General features: G+C 31.8%; 1 protein-coding gene across 10 annotated transcripts in view; it reads left to right on the top strand.

Annotated features, from left to right (window-relative positions):
- LOC126908082 (heat shock 70 kDa protein 12A-like) overlaps positions 1-15,888 on the top strand; it is a 59,552-nt gene extending 43,664 nt beyond the window's left edge. For 8 of the 10 annotated variants that reach the window (XM_050689943.1, XM_050689941.1, XM_050689944.1 and 5 more), the window contains one exon: positions 15,569-15,888. In XM_050689943.1, the coding sequence (XP_050545900.1) occupies positions 15,569-15,754 (186 nt within the window). In that variant the 3' untranslated portion in view covers positions 15,755-15,888. Of the gene's footprint in view, positions 1-10,724; positions 10,899-15,568 lie in introns of all 10 variants that reach the window. The other 2 variants (XR_007704701.1, XM_050689946.1) reach the window with 2 other exon arrangements.
- Positions 15,889-16,574: the final 686 nt, after the last annotated feature.

The following is a 16,574-nucleotide window of genomic DNA, read 5'->3' as shown; positions in this document are numbered from 1 at the left end:
CTCAACTAATGTTAAAAAAGATGTTTCTCTTGTCGATATAATGAACACCCTCAAAATCATGCGGAATGACATTCAATCGATTAACTCAAAACTATTGACCCAAGAAAATACGTCAACAGCTATTTTAAATAGAATGGATACTCTCTCAGCCGAAATTATTTCATTAAAAAACGAAAGTGCGCAATTAAAAAGAGACATCGAAAAACTAAAAACAAATTCTCTGGATCATACATGTTCATCCAACACTGCTAATAACTATCCCGGGTTCGATTTAGTTAAAGAAATACAGGAAAGTGAAACGAAATCCCATAACATATTACTATTTAATGTTGTCGAATCCCAAGATGATGAGATGAAGCTTGCTACTGATCTTATAAAATCATTAAATATTGCTGTTACCATTACTTCAGCCATTCGTCTTGGTAAGCAATCGAATAAACCAAGACCTATTAGAATCGAATTTGAGTCTACTCAGTCAGTCCTTGCAGTCTTAAAATCTAAGAAAATACTTTCCAATAACCAATTTTGGAAAAACATTTGGATTACAACAGATTTAACTGCTCTACAAAGGTCCAACTTATCAGACCTTAAAAAAGCACGTGATAGAAGAAATAGTTTGAATAATGGAATTTGGTTCATAAAATATGTTCGCGGTTCACCGACATTGGCCCAAAAAAACTGATATGTGGCTCAGGTATACCCTTCATTCAATCGTCATGTGATATTAATAATTTTCTCTATGTAAACTTCAACCATAAGTTAAGTAATAATTGTAACACTTTATCTGGCTATTATCAAAATGTCCGCGGCCTAAAATCAAAACTATCTACNTTCAGTGATTGATATTTTAGAAAAAACTGTAGCTTCTTTTTTGTCAAAAAGCAGTATGAAATTTTTTAAACGATTCGATATCAATACTAATTTTTTAAATTTAGTTCCAAGTAATTGGAATACTGATAATTTTTATTTACACGGAAAAGAAATTGTATGTTCACTTAAAGTAGTAAATGACTCTGCAGAGAAAGCGGTTAAGCTAATAGAAGATTTTCATGAAAGTTTAATTGTAAACGATGAAAAAGCTGAGTTACTTTTACACTATGTCCAAGAGCATAGCATATTATATCTTAATTGCAACAAAGAAACATTAAAACATAGTTTTTAATGTATATTCTTGTTATAATTTGTGAATTAAACATTTTGTATTTTATGTAGTAATTTTTTTTTTATTTATACATGAATATTGAGAAGTAAGTATAATTATGCGTTTAAGTCAAACAACTACATCAATTTACAATATAAATGAAATATATTTAAATTAAGCATTAAAATTCATATATTTAGTAAAAATCGTAATATGATCGAGTTATTTCAGCTATAGCAATAAAACGATCGATTCAATGAAATTTGTACTTATTACTTTTATTTCGTAAAATTTAATTTTAAACAATTTTTGTATGAAATATTAGGTCGTATCACATATGGTTCGTCATATATGATGAAATATTCGTAAATATGCTAATTTCGGCAATTTTACGAAATATTATGTATTTTGACATTTTTCTAGAAAACTAATGGATTTAAAAGAAAAACTGTAAGGACTTAATTTATACAAAACAATTAGATCTACAATTTAGTTTTAATATTTTTTTTTGTGAGAGCGCTAATTTACGAGTTAATTGCTAAAAACTGAAAAAGTACCCCTTTTGGCCGATTTTCAATCCCAAGTCGGCACGGGTTAAACTTATCTGATCGGCCTGAAATTTTTTGTAGCCAATTTTTATATGTATACACACAAATTTGGGGGGTGAGCCCGAAGAATTTCCAAAATTTTCAAAATAAGGGACACCCTAATATATATATATATATATATACTAAACTCATCAATATGTCCATGAATAAATCTCCAGTTATTAAGCCACCCTCAACTAATGTTAAAAAAGATGTTTCTCTTGTCGATATAATGAACACCCTCAAAATCATGCGGAATGACATTCAATCGATTAACTCAAAACTATTGACCCAAGAAAATACGTCAACAGCTATTTTAAATAGAATGGATACTCTCTCAGCCGAAATTATTTCATTAAAAAACGAAAGTGCGCAATTAAAAAGAGACATCGAAAAACTAAAAACAAATTCTCTGGATCATACATGTTCATCCAACACTGCTAATAACTATCCCGGGTTCGATTTAGTTAAAGAAATACAGGAAAGTGAAACGAAATCCCATAACATATTACTATTTAATGTTGTCGAATCCCAAGATGATGAGATGAAGCTTGCTACTGATCTTATAAAATCATTAAATATTGCTGTTACCATTACTTCAGCCATTCGTCTTGGTAAGCAATCGAATAAACCAAGACCTATTAGAATCGAATTTGAGTCTACTCAGTCAGTCCTTGCAGTCTTAAAATCTAAGAAAATACTTTCCAATAACCAATTTTGGAAAAACATTTGGATTACAACAGATTTAACTGCTCTACAAAGGTCCAACTTATCAGACCTTAAAAAAGAACGTGATAGAAGAAATAGTTTGAATAATGGAATTTGGTTCATAAAATATGTTCGCGGTTCACCGACATTGGCCCCAAAAAAACTGATATGTGGTTCAGGTATACCCTTCATTCAATCGTCATGTGATATTAATAATTTTCTCTATGTAAACTTCAACCATAAGTTAAGTAATAATTGTAACACTTTATCTGGCTATTATCAAAATGTCCGCGGCCTAAAATCAAAACTATCTACAGTTCGTATTAATTTGGCTTCCTTAAACCATTACGATTACTTTATTCTAACAGAAACGTGGTTAACAAATGATATCGATAGTAATGAACTTGGTTTGACTGACTATTCTGTTTTTCGTAATGATCGAAATGATCTGAATAGTGACAGTTCTAAAGGAGGTGGTGTCCTTATAGCTATCCAAAATCATTTTTGCCCTAATGCTCTAACCTTACAAAATATGTCTCTAGAATGCTTAGCCGTTTCATTTAAATCAAATAATTTTAAAATTATTATTATAGCTATCTATATCCCTCCAAATAGTTCTGTTGATGTTTATAAATGCCAATGCACCGAAATAGAGAATTTAAGGGTAATCTTCTCGGACTACACTTTTATAATAGTTGGAGATTTTAATTTACCTGGCATAAAATGGTCTAATCAAAGTCACGCTATAGTATCTGGCCATTCCTCTGATAAATCAAAGGTTCTTGCTGAGACTATTGCATATGAGCAGTTTTTTCAACACAATTTTATACCAAATTATAGGAATAATATACTAGACTTAGTAATATCCGATAACAATACTTTAGAAGTATCACAATGTTCATTTTCATTAGTTTCTGTTGATATTGCACATCCTCCACTTCAAATAAATGGTCCTAATTTCGTTTCCTCTCATATATCACCATCCGCGTCCTTAGAATATAATTTTCGATGCGCTAATTATGAGTCAATGAATGCTTACTTAAATAACATTAACTGGGATTCTCTATTAAATTCAGTCATTCATGATGCAATTAACTTGTTTATCCCTAAAGTCTATAAACATAAAAACCAGTATCCTCAATGGTATAGTAGAGATTTAAAATATTTAATATACAACAAAAAACGATTACATAAAGAGTTTAAAATTACAAGAGATCCTCTTATCTATAATGAATTTTCACGATTACGTAGTTTATGCAAACGAGAATCCAAATTATGTAACTTACGTTATTTACAAAAAATCCAATCAAACCTTACCTCTGATCCAAAATCATTCTGGCGATACATTAAAGGACTAAAAACAAATAATTGCATACCACTTACTATGATGCTTGAGGACAAGTCATCAACGGGTGGTCCTGAGGTCGCTAATCTTTTTAAAGAATTTTTCAGTTCAGTTTATTCTACAAAAAAATTAAATACTATTGAATGTCTTGATTACTCAAAAACCTATGCAGATATATGTCATCCACAACCATATATTAAATTTACTGTTAGTGAGATCTTCGACACCATTAATTCTTTAGATTTAAATCCATGCCCAGGTCCAGATGGTATCTCAAATATTTTATTACGATCATGTATCTTCTCGTTAACTGTTCCCATATGTAGATTATTTAATCGTTCTTTAATTGTTGGCACTCTCCCCTCCCAATGGAAAACCAGTTTTATTACACCTATTTATAAGTCTGGTAACAAAAGTTTGATAGTAAATTACAGACCGATTGCAAAACAATCAACTTTGCCTAAATTGTTAGATAAATTAGTGACAAATGTATTAACATTTTCATTAAAAACCATTCTAGATAATAACCAGCATGGTTTTAGAAAAGGGCGATCAGTGGAAACTAATCTTCTCTGTTTTTATAATTTCTTGGTAAATTCTATGGAATCCGGAATTCAGACGGACGTTATTTACACAGATTTCAGCAAGGCTTTCGATTCGGTAAACCATTCAGTGCTGATCGAAAAATTAAAAACGTATGGAATAACTGATCAATTGTTAACGTGGTTTAGTTCTTACTTAGAGAATAGATTGCAACAGGTGAAAATTAATGGTTTTCTGTCAAATAAAATACCAGTGCCTTCAGGTGTTCCTCAAGGGGGGCATTTATCACCACTGTTGTTTGCATTATTTATTCTGGACATAGGTGCATGCTTTAAATACTGTAAGTACCAACTATTTGCTGATGATCTCAAAATTTATGCAAATGTTATAACAATTATTGATCAATATAAAATTCAAGAAGATCTGAACAGATTTTGTGATTGGTGCCACTCAAATGGGTTAAAACTGAATATCACAAAATGTTTCAAAATGTCTTTTTCCCGTTCAAGAACGAAATTAATTTATGACTATCATCTCTTTGATAATCAAATTGAGGATATTAGTACCATTAATGATCTTGGGGTAGTTTTTAAAACCAACTTATCATTTCAGCCACACATTGAACATATCTGTGTGAAGTCCCTAAGAACTCTAGGGTTCTTAATTAGGAATACCAAAGAATTCAAGAATGAACAGTGTCTAAAAACATTGTATACTTCTTTAGTTAGACCTACGTTAGAATATTGCTCAGTTATTTGGAATCCTTCACAAGTCGGATTGATAGAATCGCTTGAGCGTGTACAAAGAAGATTTTTACGTTTAATCGCATATAAGAGACGTATGATTTCTATTAATAACCCTTCCGAGTCAATATCACTTAATTCTGTACAGGCTTCCCTTAACTTAGATTCCCTTGTTAATAGGCGAAAATATACAGACGTCTGCTTTCTTTCTAAATTAGTAAATGGTGCTATAATCTGTCCAGAACTATTACAATCCATAAACTTTCACGTTCCAAAATTTAATTCACGTTCTTGTCCTACATTTGAAATCCCTTTTCATCGAACATCTTACGGTTTTAATAACCCTGTTGATCGAATAGCCAGAGAGTGCAATAAATTAAAATTTGATTTGTTTATTATGAATGATTTGTATTCCTTAAAACACTGATTTTAGTAGCCTGATGCATATCATTAAATCACCTTTCTTTTTTTGTAAATTTATTTTAATATTATGTACTTAATTAATTATAATTGTAACATACTTGTATCTTATTTTAACAATGTTTATTGTCACTGTACTTGAGCCCACCTGGGCGTTTACACCAAATAAATAAATAAAAATAAATAATTAATTGAAAAAAGTCTGTATCCTCTTGCCCCTTTGTCAGGACAATCTTTTATGAACAATCCTAATACATTCCAAGAAACCAAAACAGAATTGATTAAATCAATAGAAAATTCGGACCACCGCACTTCAAATAAACGAGGCAACCTCGAAGAGTGCATTTATTTTTTTCGGCCGCCTGTTGTAGATGTTTGATTCTTAAGCTGAAAGATTGTAGAAATGGGATCAAATATTGAAAATTTATGTCTTGAGGAACGCACAGGATACTCACATTTTTAACTTGAAACGATTGAGCAGCTACGGAAGTAACAATTCTTGATGAAAATGAATAAGCACTGAGAGTAATTTTTTTGCGTCAGCATATATATGTATCATTAATCCGCCAATATTGTTTGCTAGGTCCTCGTTGATTTGTGTGAGCGTCTTATCCATAGTACATTCTTTTGCTTTTTCTGGTACTTTTAAAGTAGATAATCTAAAAGCTTTCACAGACTCCAAATGATATTTCTGAGAAATATGTTTTTCTATCGTATCGTTTCTAAATCTTATACCATCTGTTAATATTGCAAGTGATCGAGTTATTTTTCCATGAAGCTTTACTATGTTTGGAAACATGTTACAGTATTTACATTTTACGTAATGGTTACCATCAGAATCAGAGTTTTTTTTATTTACATTAGGTTTAGAAATTGGAATTTCTTGTGTGACAATTTTCACTTTTTATTAATATAAGTATATAATACAGTAATACACGTGCATTTATTTACTGTAGTGCTAGCCCATAGACCTATATGTTCTAAGCAAAATCGCGCAGTAATCAACATGCGTATTCCATAGTGCATGTTTCTTAAACTACAATATAAAGAAAGGTCGAAAATTTATATTTTACCTATAAATGTATCATTAGGCCAACTTGCTCTTGTATGTGGTTTGGTTTATATCATAGTAGATATTGCCGTTACTTCAAAATTTCTTTTTTTAAGGGAAACGTGTAACAAAACCGGATCGCCTTATAAAGTAACGTGTGCAGTCCATTTTATTTAAGTTCGTGCCCTTAACAGCTGCATGAATATTACATATTAAGTGATTTACATTTTAGAATATGATTTTAATTTAAATACATAATAGTAGAGAAATTGTACTTCAGGACGTTCAGGCGCTTTAGGAAGTTAGATGACAAGATGCTGGCATAACAAAGTTGTCTCAAACGACTATTTTTAATGGCATGTGCGAACAAGCTCATAGACTAGGAACTGTCTTTGTGGTACCTGAATCAATCATTCATACAATAAAAATTTTAGGGAAGTTAACCCAAGAATATCTACATAAGGCTAACAACAAAAAAATTTGATTTGGTTCTAATTAATGTACATGCTCTTACCGAAGATAAAAATGAAATAGAAAAAGAGCTCTTCTACGCAACACTGGAGGGTATGTTTAATACTTCGGTGGGCCAGGTCAGGCTGATCTTGGGAGATTTTAACGCAAAAAATATAAGCAATGTTATAGAATCACCGTCATAGCTTGCATGCAACGTCAAATGATGATAGATCAAAACTTATTGATTTTGCTGTGGGAAAAGGTCTGGTGATCAAAAGTACAATATTCTCATGGAAGGACATATACAAGTATACTTAGATCTCCCCAGATGGTAAATATAATAACCAGATAGATCACGTACTAATTAATAGTAAATTCAAGAATGGTGTTCGGAATATAAGGACTTTACGAGGAGCCGATTTGGATTCGGATCTACTTGTTGGGATATGGATGGAAGTAAAATTAAAAAAAACTTAATTAACAACGTGTGACAAATATAGGACGGTTTTATATTGACAAACTGAATGATCAATCACTAAACAATGAATTTAACAACAAAATTAAGGACATGTTACAAGGAAGTGAAGTAGTAGCCAACGCAGATGTACATAGGAACTGGGAGCAAATAAGAAGCCTCATTAATAGTGTAGCAACAACAATATTAGGAAAGAAAAAGTTAAAATATGTCTTCTAAATATGACTTATAAATTATTCTCTAACTGCGTTCTATCGAAAATAAAAGGAAAATCGGAAGAAATTATTGGCGACTACCAATAATTTGGCAATAGGAGGTTTTAGGTCTGAAAGATCAACTACGGACCAAATATTTATTCTTCGACAGATATTGCAAAAGATATGGGAATTTGACAAAGATATCAATGTTCTTTTTATTGATTTCAGGAAAGCATACGACAGTATTCATAAAAAGAGTTTAATTAGCATTATGAGAGAATTTAACTTCACACAGAAATTAAAAAAGTTAGTAGAGGTAAGTATTATGAAGATATTTATTAAAGTCAAAGTCGGAAGTAGTAAAATGAGACAATATCGTTAAAGTCAGGTTTGAGACAGGGCAATTCAATGTTACCAATGTTATTTAATATAGTATTAGAGAAAAAATTATTAGAGCAATGATCATTAGACCCGACGAAGGAATGAAATTGCAAGACTCCTCAATAGGCCTATTGGTGTACGCAGACGATTTAGTACTAATAGAGGAATCACCGAATATCCTGAAATCACTGTTCGACCGTCTACAAAGAATGGCGTTGAAAGTAGAATTACAGATAAATGAAACCAAAATGGAGTACATGGTCATTTGCAGACGAAAAACTGCATATATGTACCCATCCTTGAACGTAAGAAACTATGTTTATCGTAGAGCCAAGCAGTTTAAATACTTAGGGTCAGTTATAACTGAAAAGAATGAAATAGTTAAGAAAATTTTAGCAAAGATAACTGCCGGCAATAGAGTTCTCTATGGACTGGCAAAACTGCTAGGATCTAAAGCCTTATCGAGAGAACTTAAGATAGAGCTATATATGACATTACTGCGTCCAGTTATAACTTACGGAGCCGAAACGTGGCCATTACGAAAAGAAGATGAAAGAAAGCTGATAGTATGGGAGAGAAAAATTCTAAGGAAGATTTATGGACCTATGAAACATATTGCAATGATTGGACGATAAGAACAAATAATGAGATAGAACTATTTTTCCATAAGCCGAATATATTGGAGACAATAAGGAGTAAAAGACTAAAGTAGGTTGGACATGCTTGGCGTAGCCAGAATCCTTTACTACGTATGATATTAGAAAAGGATCCGATAGAGATGAGGCCAATGGGAAGACATTGTATGAGACGGAAAGACCTAGTTAAAAAACATGTAAGTGCTTTAGGTGGACGATAAAATTGGAAAGAACGAGCATGCAACAGAGATAGTTGGGGGAGTGGTGTTTGATGTTGTAATAAACAAAAAGAAGTAAAAAGGATATGGTAGTGGTAGCAAAGGAATGTTGTTAGGTGTGTTTGGGGTTCGGGGTGAAAGGAAAGTAATGTAAAGAAATGTAACACAGGTGGCCAATAAGGAAATAATAATCGTAGCGGGCGTAGTGTAAAAAGGATGGACAGCAATGGAAAGTAAAAGTGGCTATAGATACCCGGCAGTGACTACAATAAAATGAAATAGAAAGGGATCTCGGGGTATGTATGCTTGCGTAAAGACGTCTAATGTATGAATAAGATGGAATTACAAAGAAGGGTCACTACCTAGCTCCCGCACAGAAACGCGTACACTAATTTCCGGCGAGTCACAAGTATCGTATTTTTTTATAAAAATATTTTAGTTTATTCTCAATGACCTATCTTGTTCTAATTGTTTATTACTAAAAATTCTTCAGTAAAGGATCTATTATAGACTTATTATATAAACAAATGTTTTACTTACCTCTGACTATCCTGATAAGGCAGATATTCTCTTGAGATGAATGATGTTGTTGATGTAACAATTATCGATGTATACGTATACGCATTAATGTACGCAATTATATTTATACAATTTATATTATTATTAACTCGCGTGTAACTACTTTTCTAGTACAATTCTATATCAAATCTACCCAAGGTGAAATCTAAGTTTATTATAACTCTGTTTTTTGTAAAAACCTTTTGTATATTTATGTAGTATAGTCCTTAACCTTATATATGGTGTTTTATCTTAATATATTTATTATTTAATAATTTATAAAGCAAATAAAAAACTTCTAAACAACATAACTGTCCTGTGCAACAAACTATTTCCAAGTGGCCTACGTCTTTTCAGTCGTCCAAAGTGTGATCTAGGGTAGATGCGAGCTCAATTTCGGTTCTTTGCACAATAGATTATACTAGTGTCCTACACTCCAATTGCCCGCACTGTGGCTGAGATCAGACTAGCTAGTCGATAAGTGGAGAGACACTTTTAAGAATGCTTATAATTAATTGGAGTATTAACTATGATATTATTGTGCTAACACTCTGTCCAGCCAGGATGAGNATTAGTTTTTAGTATAATATTTCGACTCTGATTTATTTGTATTTCGTAGCTGGATATACCAACGCGAGATCTCAAATAATATCTTTGTCTTTATGCAAAGAACCTTATGATATGNAGTCTTTATGCAAAGAGTCTTATGATATGTGGCCTACTTTTTTTCAATCACCTGTAGGACGACCTAGGTTAGATGCGACTGTACTATAGATTTATGCACGATAAGTTATGTTAGTGTCCTACACTCCGATTGCCCGCACTGTGGCAGAGATCAGACTAGCTAGTCGATAAGTGGAGAGACACTATGAAGAAATCTTATGGTTAACTAAAATTCTAATTATGATATNCTTAGAGAATGATTATAATTAGTTAGAGTATTAACTATGATGTTATTGTGCTAGTACTCTGTCTAGTCAGGTTGTGGCGCTTCAATAAGTAATAGAACACAATGCAATCTAGTCATGTAACCTTTCAGTATGCTTATATGTATAAGTGTAGATAAAAAGAAATAAATAAACACCAATATTTTATATGTGTTCAAATATTTATATCACCAAAAATATTCGACTGAAAATAAGATGTGTAATATTTTCAGTAATTGTGAAAGAGGGTAAAAATAGTGCAGATTTTATATAGAATTGTAACTAAGAATGAAACATAAACTCATGCACATTTCACTTTTTGTATCTTGGTTGAGAATTCCAGAGAGCCGTAGAGATGCAGAGATAGAATGGCAAGGCGTCCCAGTGTCCGCTAGAGGGATGTTCAGAAACCGTACATAACCACCGTAAGAGAAGGGAAGCCTTAAAGGAACCGCCGTAAGAGAACCACCCGAATTTGGCCTTTTTATAGCCCGCAAAACTGGTTTAGAAATCTCTGGTGAGATTCTTGAAATATTTTTTTTGCTGTATTTGATTGGTTAATGTGATAGAATCTTTTACGTGGGCGTTTTATGGAATGCGTAAGAGGGTGGTTAAATCTTGTGTAAGGGTATTATTTTATTATTCATCTTATCCACGGGGGAACACTGAATTGGTGATATATTTTATTAAATATAAGTATTAATTATTACATGTATTAAAATGTGATACTACAATGGGATTGTCATAGTGGTCGTTTATCCAAAGAAGGAGAAGAGAAATTGTACATATAATGATTTATCACAGTTACTGATTAAAAGTGATACTGAAATAAACAGGAATAAATGAAAGAAAACGGGTTCGTTAATTTAATAGAAAACAATAACATACCAATTGATTTTCATGGCTATCTTATCATAGCGTATTGGACAATAGTATTATCTTAAATCGTACTTGTAATATCAATATATATTGTGAAAAAATTTCGTTCTCATGTTCTTTTCTCAATACATATTTCAACTTTTGATATCGTAAAGAAAAAAACATGAAAAATTTAAATTATAATAAACTTTAAAATTATATAAATAATTTAACATAACACAGCATAGTAAAATTAATACCCACTAAGATTCGCATTAAAGCTAAAATAAATAAGTTTCCCTTAAAAAAAATTATAATAAAGTTTCTCTAAAAAAAATACTTTAGTATAAATCATATAATTTGATCGGGAACTCATTGTACCTCAGGGCGCAGGTATCAATTTTATATTGTATATATTTACGTCCTCTCTAATACATATTTAAATTACAAAGTTGAAAAGACGTCAAATTAAAATAAAAATAAATATAGAGAAAATATTGAATTGTAGATAAAAATAAAGGAGAAATAGGATATTGTCATTATAAGTAAAAATTTTTGATAATAAAAAAAACTCATTACAGCGGGAATGTGGCATATTTGAGACTAATATAGATTATATCTGACAGTTATTAAAATTACTATCATAAAAAATGCTTCAATGCAAATCTGTAGATAGTGTTTAACTTTAAGAAATTGGTGGATAATTACAAAACCAACATCAACTCCTATTTCCTTAATTATATTCTGATTAGTGGCTTTATATTTTATGAAGTTGTGTTTTTAACACGCTTATATTAGTTTCACGTGTATGTTGTTTGTTGTTTGTCGTTTGTAAGTTTGTAACTCCACGCGGCACGTGTTATTATGTCGCGTATCCCGTCGTGTATGACCTTGAGACTATACTGTTGTAACGCATTCGCCTCACCCCGCTCACCACTCGTAGACAACAATATTTTCTAACCCGTAGACGCGCGCTTATCATCAATTGTATATATATATATAACAAATTTTTATTGTAATTGACACAGCCCCGCGTCGTTTTACGCCGCGGTGCAAAGTCCAGCAAGTGCCGCACGGCCGACGACGTCCCGCCGCTATACCGTAGTCTTCTTCTCATTGTCAAAATAACATCGTCAACAAACTGATCCGCACTCGCGCACCGTCGTCATCTACGCTGCTAACCTATTGACGCCCGAGGATCACGCCGGACATCGCGTCTTCGACGCCAGCGAAAGTGCCGCGATATTATGCGAAGATTATATATTCCTACCGCCACCGCTAATATTAATATATATATATATATATATATATATATATTAATATTTATACGTATATACGTATATGTTAATATTCATTTATATATTCCTACAGCCGACGCCTCTGCTGCCGTATATGCCTCGTGTATAATGTTCCCTCCGCCATGCCCGCCCACATAAACACGGCTATACCTCATGCATGATACGTTTACGTAATTAAGTCCCTTTAAATATATATATATATATTCTAATTATTATTAAAACTTATATTCTAATGCACTTTATTCTCATTAAGAGATATGTAGTGTATTCATTCCGATTACGGAGGATAATTCCCGTATCGTTATTTTTCGTCACTACCTCCACGTTACGCACCTGCTGCTTTCCTTGGATGTGGTAGCCGTTTCTTAGACTCCCTCTCCGGAATCGAACCCTTATTTCCCGTTACCCGTTACAACCATGATATTGATATTAACTACTATCATAACATGAAACTAAAAAGTTAAAAATAATTTTTAACTTTTTAGTTCGATGTGCTTTAAAAGCGTGTTTTTTAGTTTTTTTAAACTATATTTATTAATATGAAAGACAACATCAAACAATTAAACGAAAAATAAGTCTTTATTGAGAAACAATATAATTGTTAATAAGGTGATCGCACTCGCGAGAAGTGGACAATTTATCGATATGTAACACCTCGCTTCTTATAAAATTATAATACACTTTAATTTTAAATAATTACTAATACATAAATGAATATTGAAATTTAATGATAAAGTAAGGTTTAGCTTATAGTTTACCGTTTATATCTAGATAATATATTCATTCATATAGACAGAAATGTTTACATAGTGTAAAATTATTTGTTGTCATTTGTAGTCGAATGGAGAGGAACGCTGAATAGGTTTTTTAATTCTAACAGGACGGCGAGATTTGTTTCAGAGCGGTACGGTTGATTCTGTATAATCATTGTTGTCTATGTCAGTATTTTCACCTACGGGGGATAACGAGCCGCTTGTTTTGTTTAATGGCCAAATTTGGTCGTCGTGTCTTGTCCACGTGGGATCTTGATCTAATGTAACTTTGTGTGTTTTGTTACTTTTGTTTTCAGTGATAGTAGCTTTTTTTCCAGTTTTCTCCAATATTTCTATAATCTTTTACAAGTACACAATCACCCTCTTTTACGTTTATGTTTCTATCCTCGTCATATTTTTTCTGAGAAATTTAACTATTACTAACTCATTAGTGCGGGGTATTAGTAAATCAAATATTTGTCTAGTCGAATTCCCTAACATTAATGTAGCTGGCGTCTCGTGTGTTATTGTTTGCGGTGTGTTTCTATGCATCAGCAAAAATTTGTTTAACTGATTTATAGAGAACGAGCATTTTCTTAAGAATTCTTTAACGATTTTAACACCTGATTTAGCGCAACCATTTAACGTAGGATTGAATGGTGCTCCTATTAAATGTCTAATGCCTAATTTTTATAGTAGTTTTCTAATTCAATGCCACTAAAACATTTCGCACCGTCAGTTGTTATTGTACGCGGAATTCCAAAACGAGCGATTAACTCTGAAAATTTCGTAATAACAGTTTGCGCAGTCATGGAATTAACTGGAAATGCCTCTAACCATTTTGAAGTTGCGTCTACGAATATCAAAAAAAATTTATTTCTGTGCGGCCCTAAATAATCACAATGCATCCTAGTCCACAGCCTTTGAGGCCATTTCCACGGAGTAATTGTTGATTTCGGTGGATTTGGCCTAACGTTTGTACATTCATAACAATCACGAACCATATTTTCAATGTCCTTGTCAATTGTTGGCCACCAAAAATAAAATCGTGCTAATCCTTTCATACTGGTCATACTTATGTGACACGAGTGTAGTTCAGCTAGGATACTTTTTTTGAAATGTTTGCGGAATTATAACACGATAGCCCCACAATAAACACCCTTGTTCCAAAGATATTTCATTTTTGCGAGCGACATACGGTTTTAACTCGTTGTTAAGTGTAAAATCGTCACTACATTCACCTGTTTTTGTCGCATGTAGGACTCTTGACGTAATTTGATCTCTATTTATTTCAATTTTAATTTTGTCCAGTCTAATGGGAACGGTGAATTTTCATGAATAAAATTTAAATGAATGCTGTCGTGATCGTCCACGTTATTGCTATTAGGATAGTCGACTTTAATTCTCGAAAGAAAATCAGCTATATTTTTTTTCGAATTAATGTACTTAATGTCGAAGTCAAATGATGATAGAACATATGCCCATCGTTGTAAACGATTTGCTGCGTAAATTGGAATACCCTTTTTATCTCCGAATATGTGTATCAATGGTTTATGATCACTAATTAAAGTAAATTTTTTTGCATAGAGAACATCATAGAATTTTTGAATACCGAATATTATAGCTAGTCCTTCTTTTTCTATTTGTGGAAACTTACACTCGGCATCAGATAGTATTCGTGAAGCGAAAACTACTGGTTTTTCAGAATTATCAGGGTACACATGTGATAAGACTGCACCTCGTGCATACGAAGAAGAGTCAACTATTAATTTAAGTGATAATTTTTTATCAAAATGTGCTAATGTGTGCCTTGAAATAAGAATTTGTTTAATTTTTATCCATTTATTGGCAAGCGTCTTTGAGATCTATTTTCGAAAAATATTTGGAGCCGCTTATATTTGCATATAAGTGTTCAATTTTAGGCAGGGGATATTCTGTACCTTTTAGCACTGGATTGATCGTAATTTTTAAATCACCACAGATTCTAACTGTACCGTCGGGTGGGTATTTAGTATTAGAACTATTGGTGTATACAAAATATTCTTATTGATAAGCTGCATTCTAATACAATACCAGACTATTCTAGATGATGAATAAAAATTTAATGGTGTTGCGACATCTTGACAGAATAACTAAATTTTGTTGAATAAAGAAAAGTTATAAATGCACAGCATCATTATAATTCTAATAATCACGTTTTAATCGTACCGAAATTATGGTTATTATTTTAAGCAAATATATACTTGAAAATTAAATTTATAATTGTTTATTTTGATTAGTTTGTTACAGACAACGGAGTAAGCAAATGCGGTTCCTTAAAGTTGTTAAGAAATGACAATATACAATATTCTGAAGAATTACTAGTCCAAATGATATTTTGTGGCCATGGTGAAATTTTAGCATCTGCAGTAGACTTAGCAAACAATATTCGTATAAATATACAGATTTCAGAAACTGAATGTTAAAATATAATATCTGTACTCAGTAAAAATTTACTTATGTTGTTAAGTTATATTAGATCTGTATTTAATATTATAATATTACTTTTAATTCTGTAAATATAATAACTTTAAAATGTATTAAATTATTTTTCTTTAAAGAGTCCACGAAATAAAGTAGTACTTACAAAGTTCTACTACAGTTAGAATCTAAAAGTATGTGGGAGAGATTCACGTAATACGATCATTGTTTGTATTCAGGATTTGACATAGGGGAAATGAGGCAAAGTTGAAACCAATATAGATTGATATCTGACAATGATTAACATCACTATCATAAAACAATTAGGTGTAAATGTGCCTAAAATAGGATTAGTAAAATTTTTGTTTAGTAAGAGAGTAATTTTTAACTGGAGTAAAGTCTGAGTATTAATGTTCAAACTACGTATTGAATAACTATTAAATATGTCAATATATTGTATTATAAATACTATTCGTGGCAAATTAATGTAGGGGATATTTTATTATACATTATTGTAAGAACATTTATTACTATGTTCTTACCACTTATATTACACACGTTTTATTTATATTTATTTAATTCGTAATATATATTAATTAGCATAGAGGAAGATGCTGATGTGACAATTCTACTCGTCTGTAGCCCGGAGCTACCTGACGTCGAACTAACAAAGGGCAATTATGTTTGAGTGGCCGTTATAGACATAGTTTTCAATACTATTACTTTCATCTTATTTATATTATTTATAACTTGTTTTATTTAACGATCCGTCTATCGCCAATCGCTATCATAGCCAACCAACTCCGTCTCACTTGGATATACCTA

This window comes from Daktulosphaira vitifoliae, unplaced genomic scaffold (assembly GCF_025091365.1).
Source record: "Daktulosphaira vitifoliae isolate Bord-2020 unplaced genomic scaffold, ASM2509136v1 Scaffold_5, whole genome shotgun sequence".
Classification (NCBI taxonomy): Eukaryota; Metazoa; Arthropoda; class Insecta; order Hemiptera; family Phylloxeridae; genus Daktulosphaira; species Daktulosphaira vitifoliae.
This window is presented reverse-complemented; position numbering and strand designations above follow the sequence as displayed.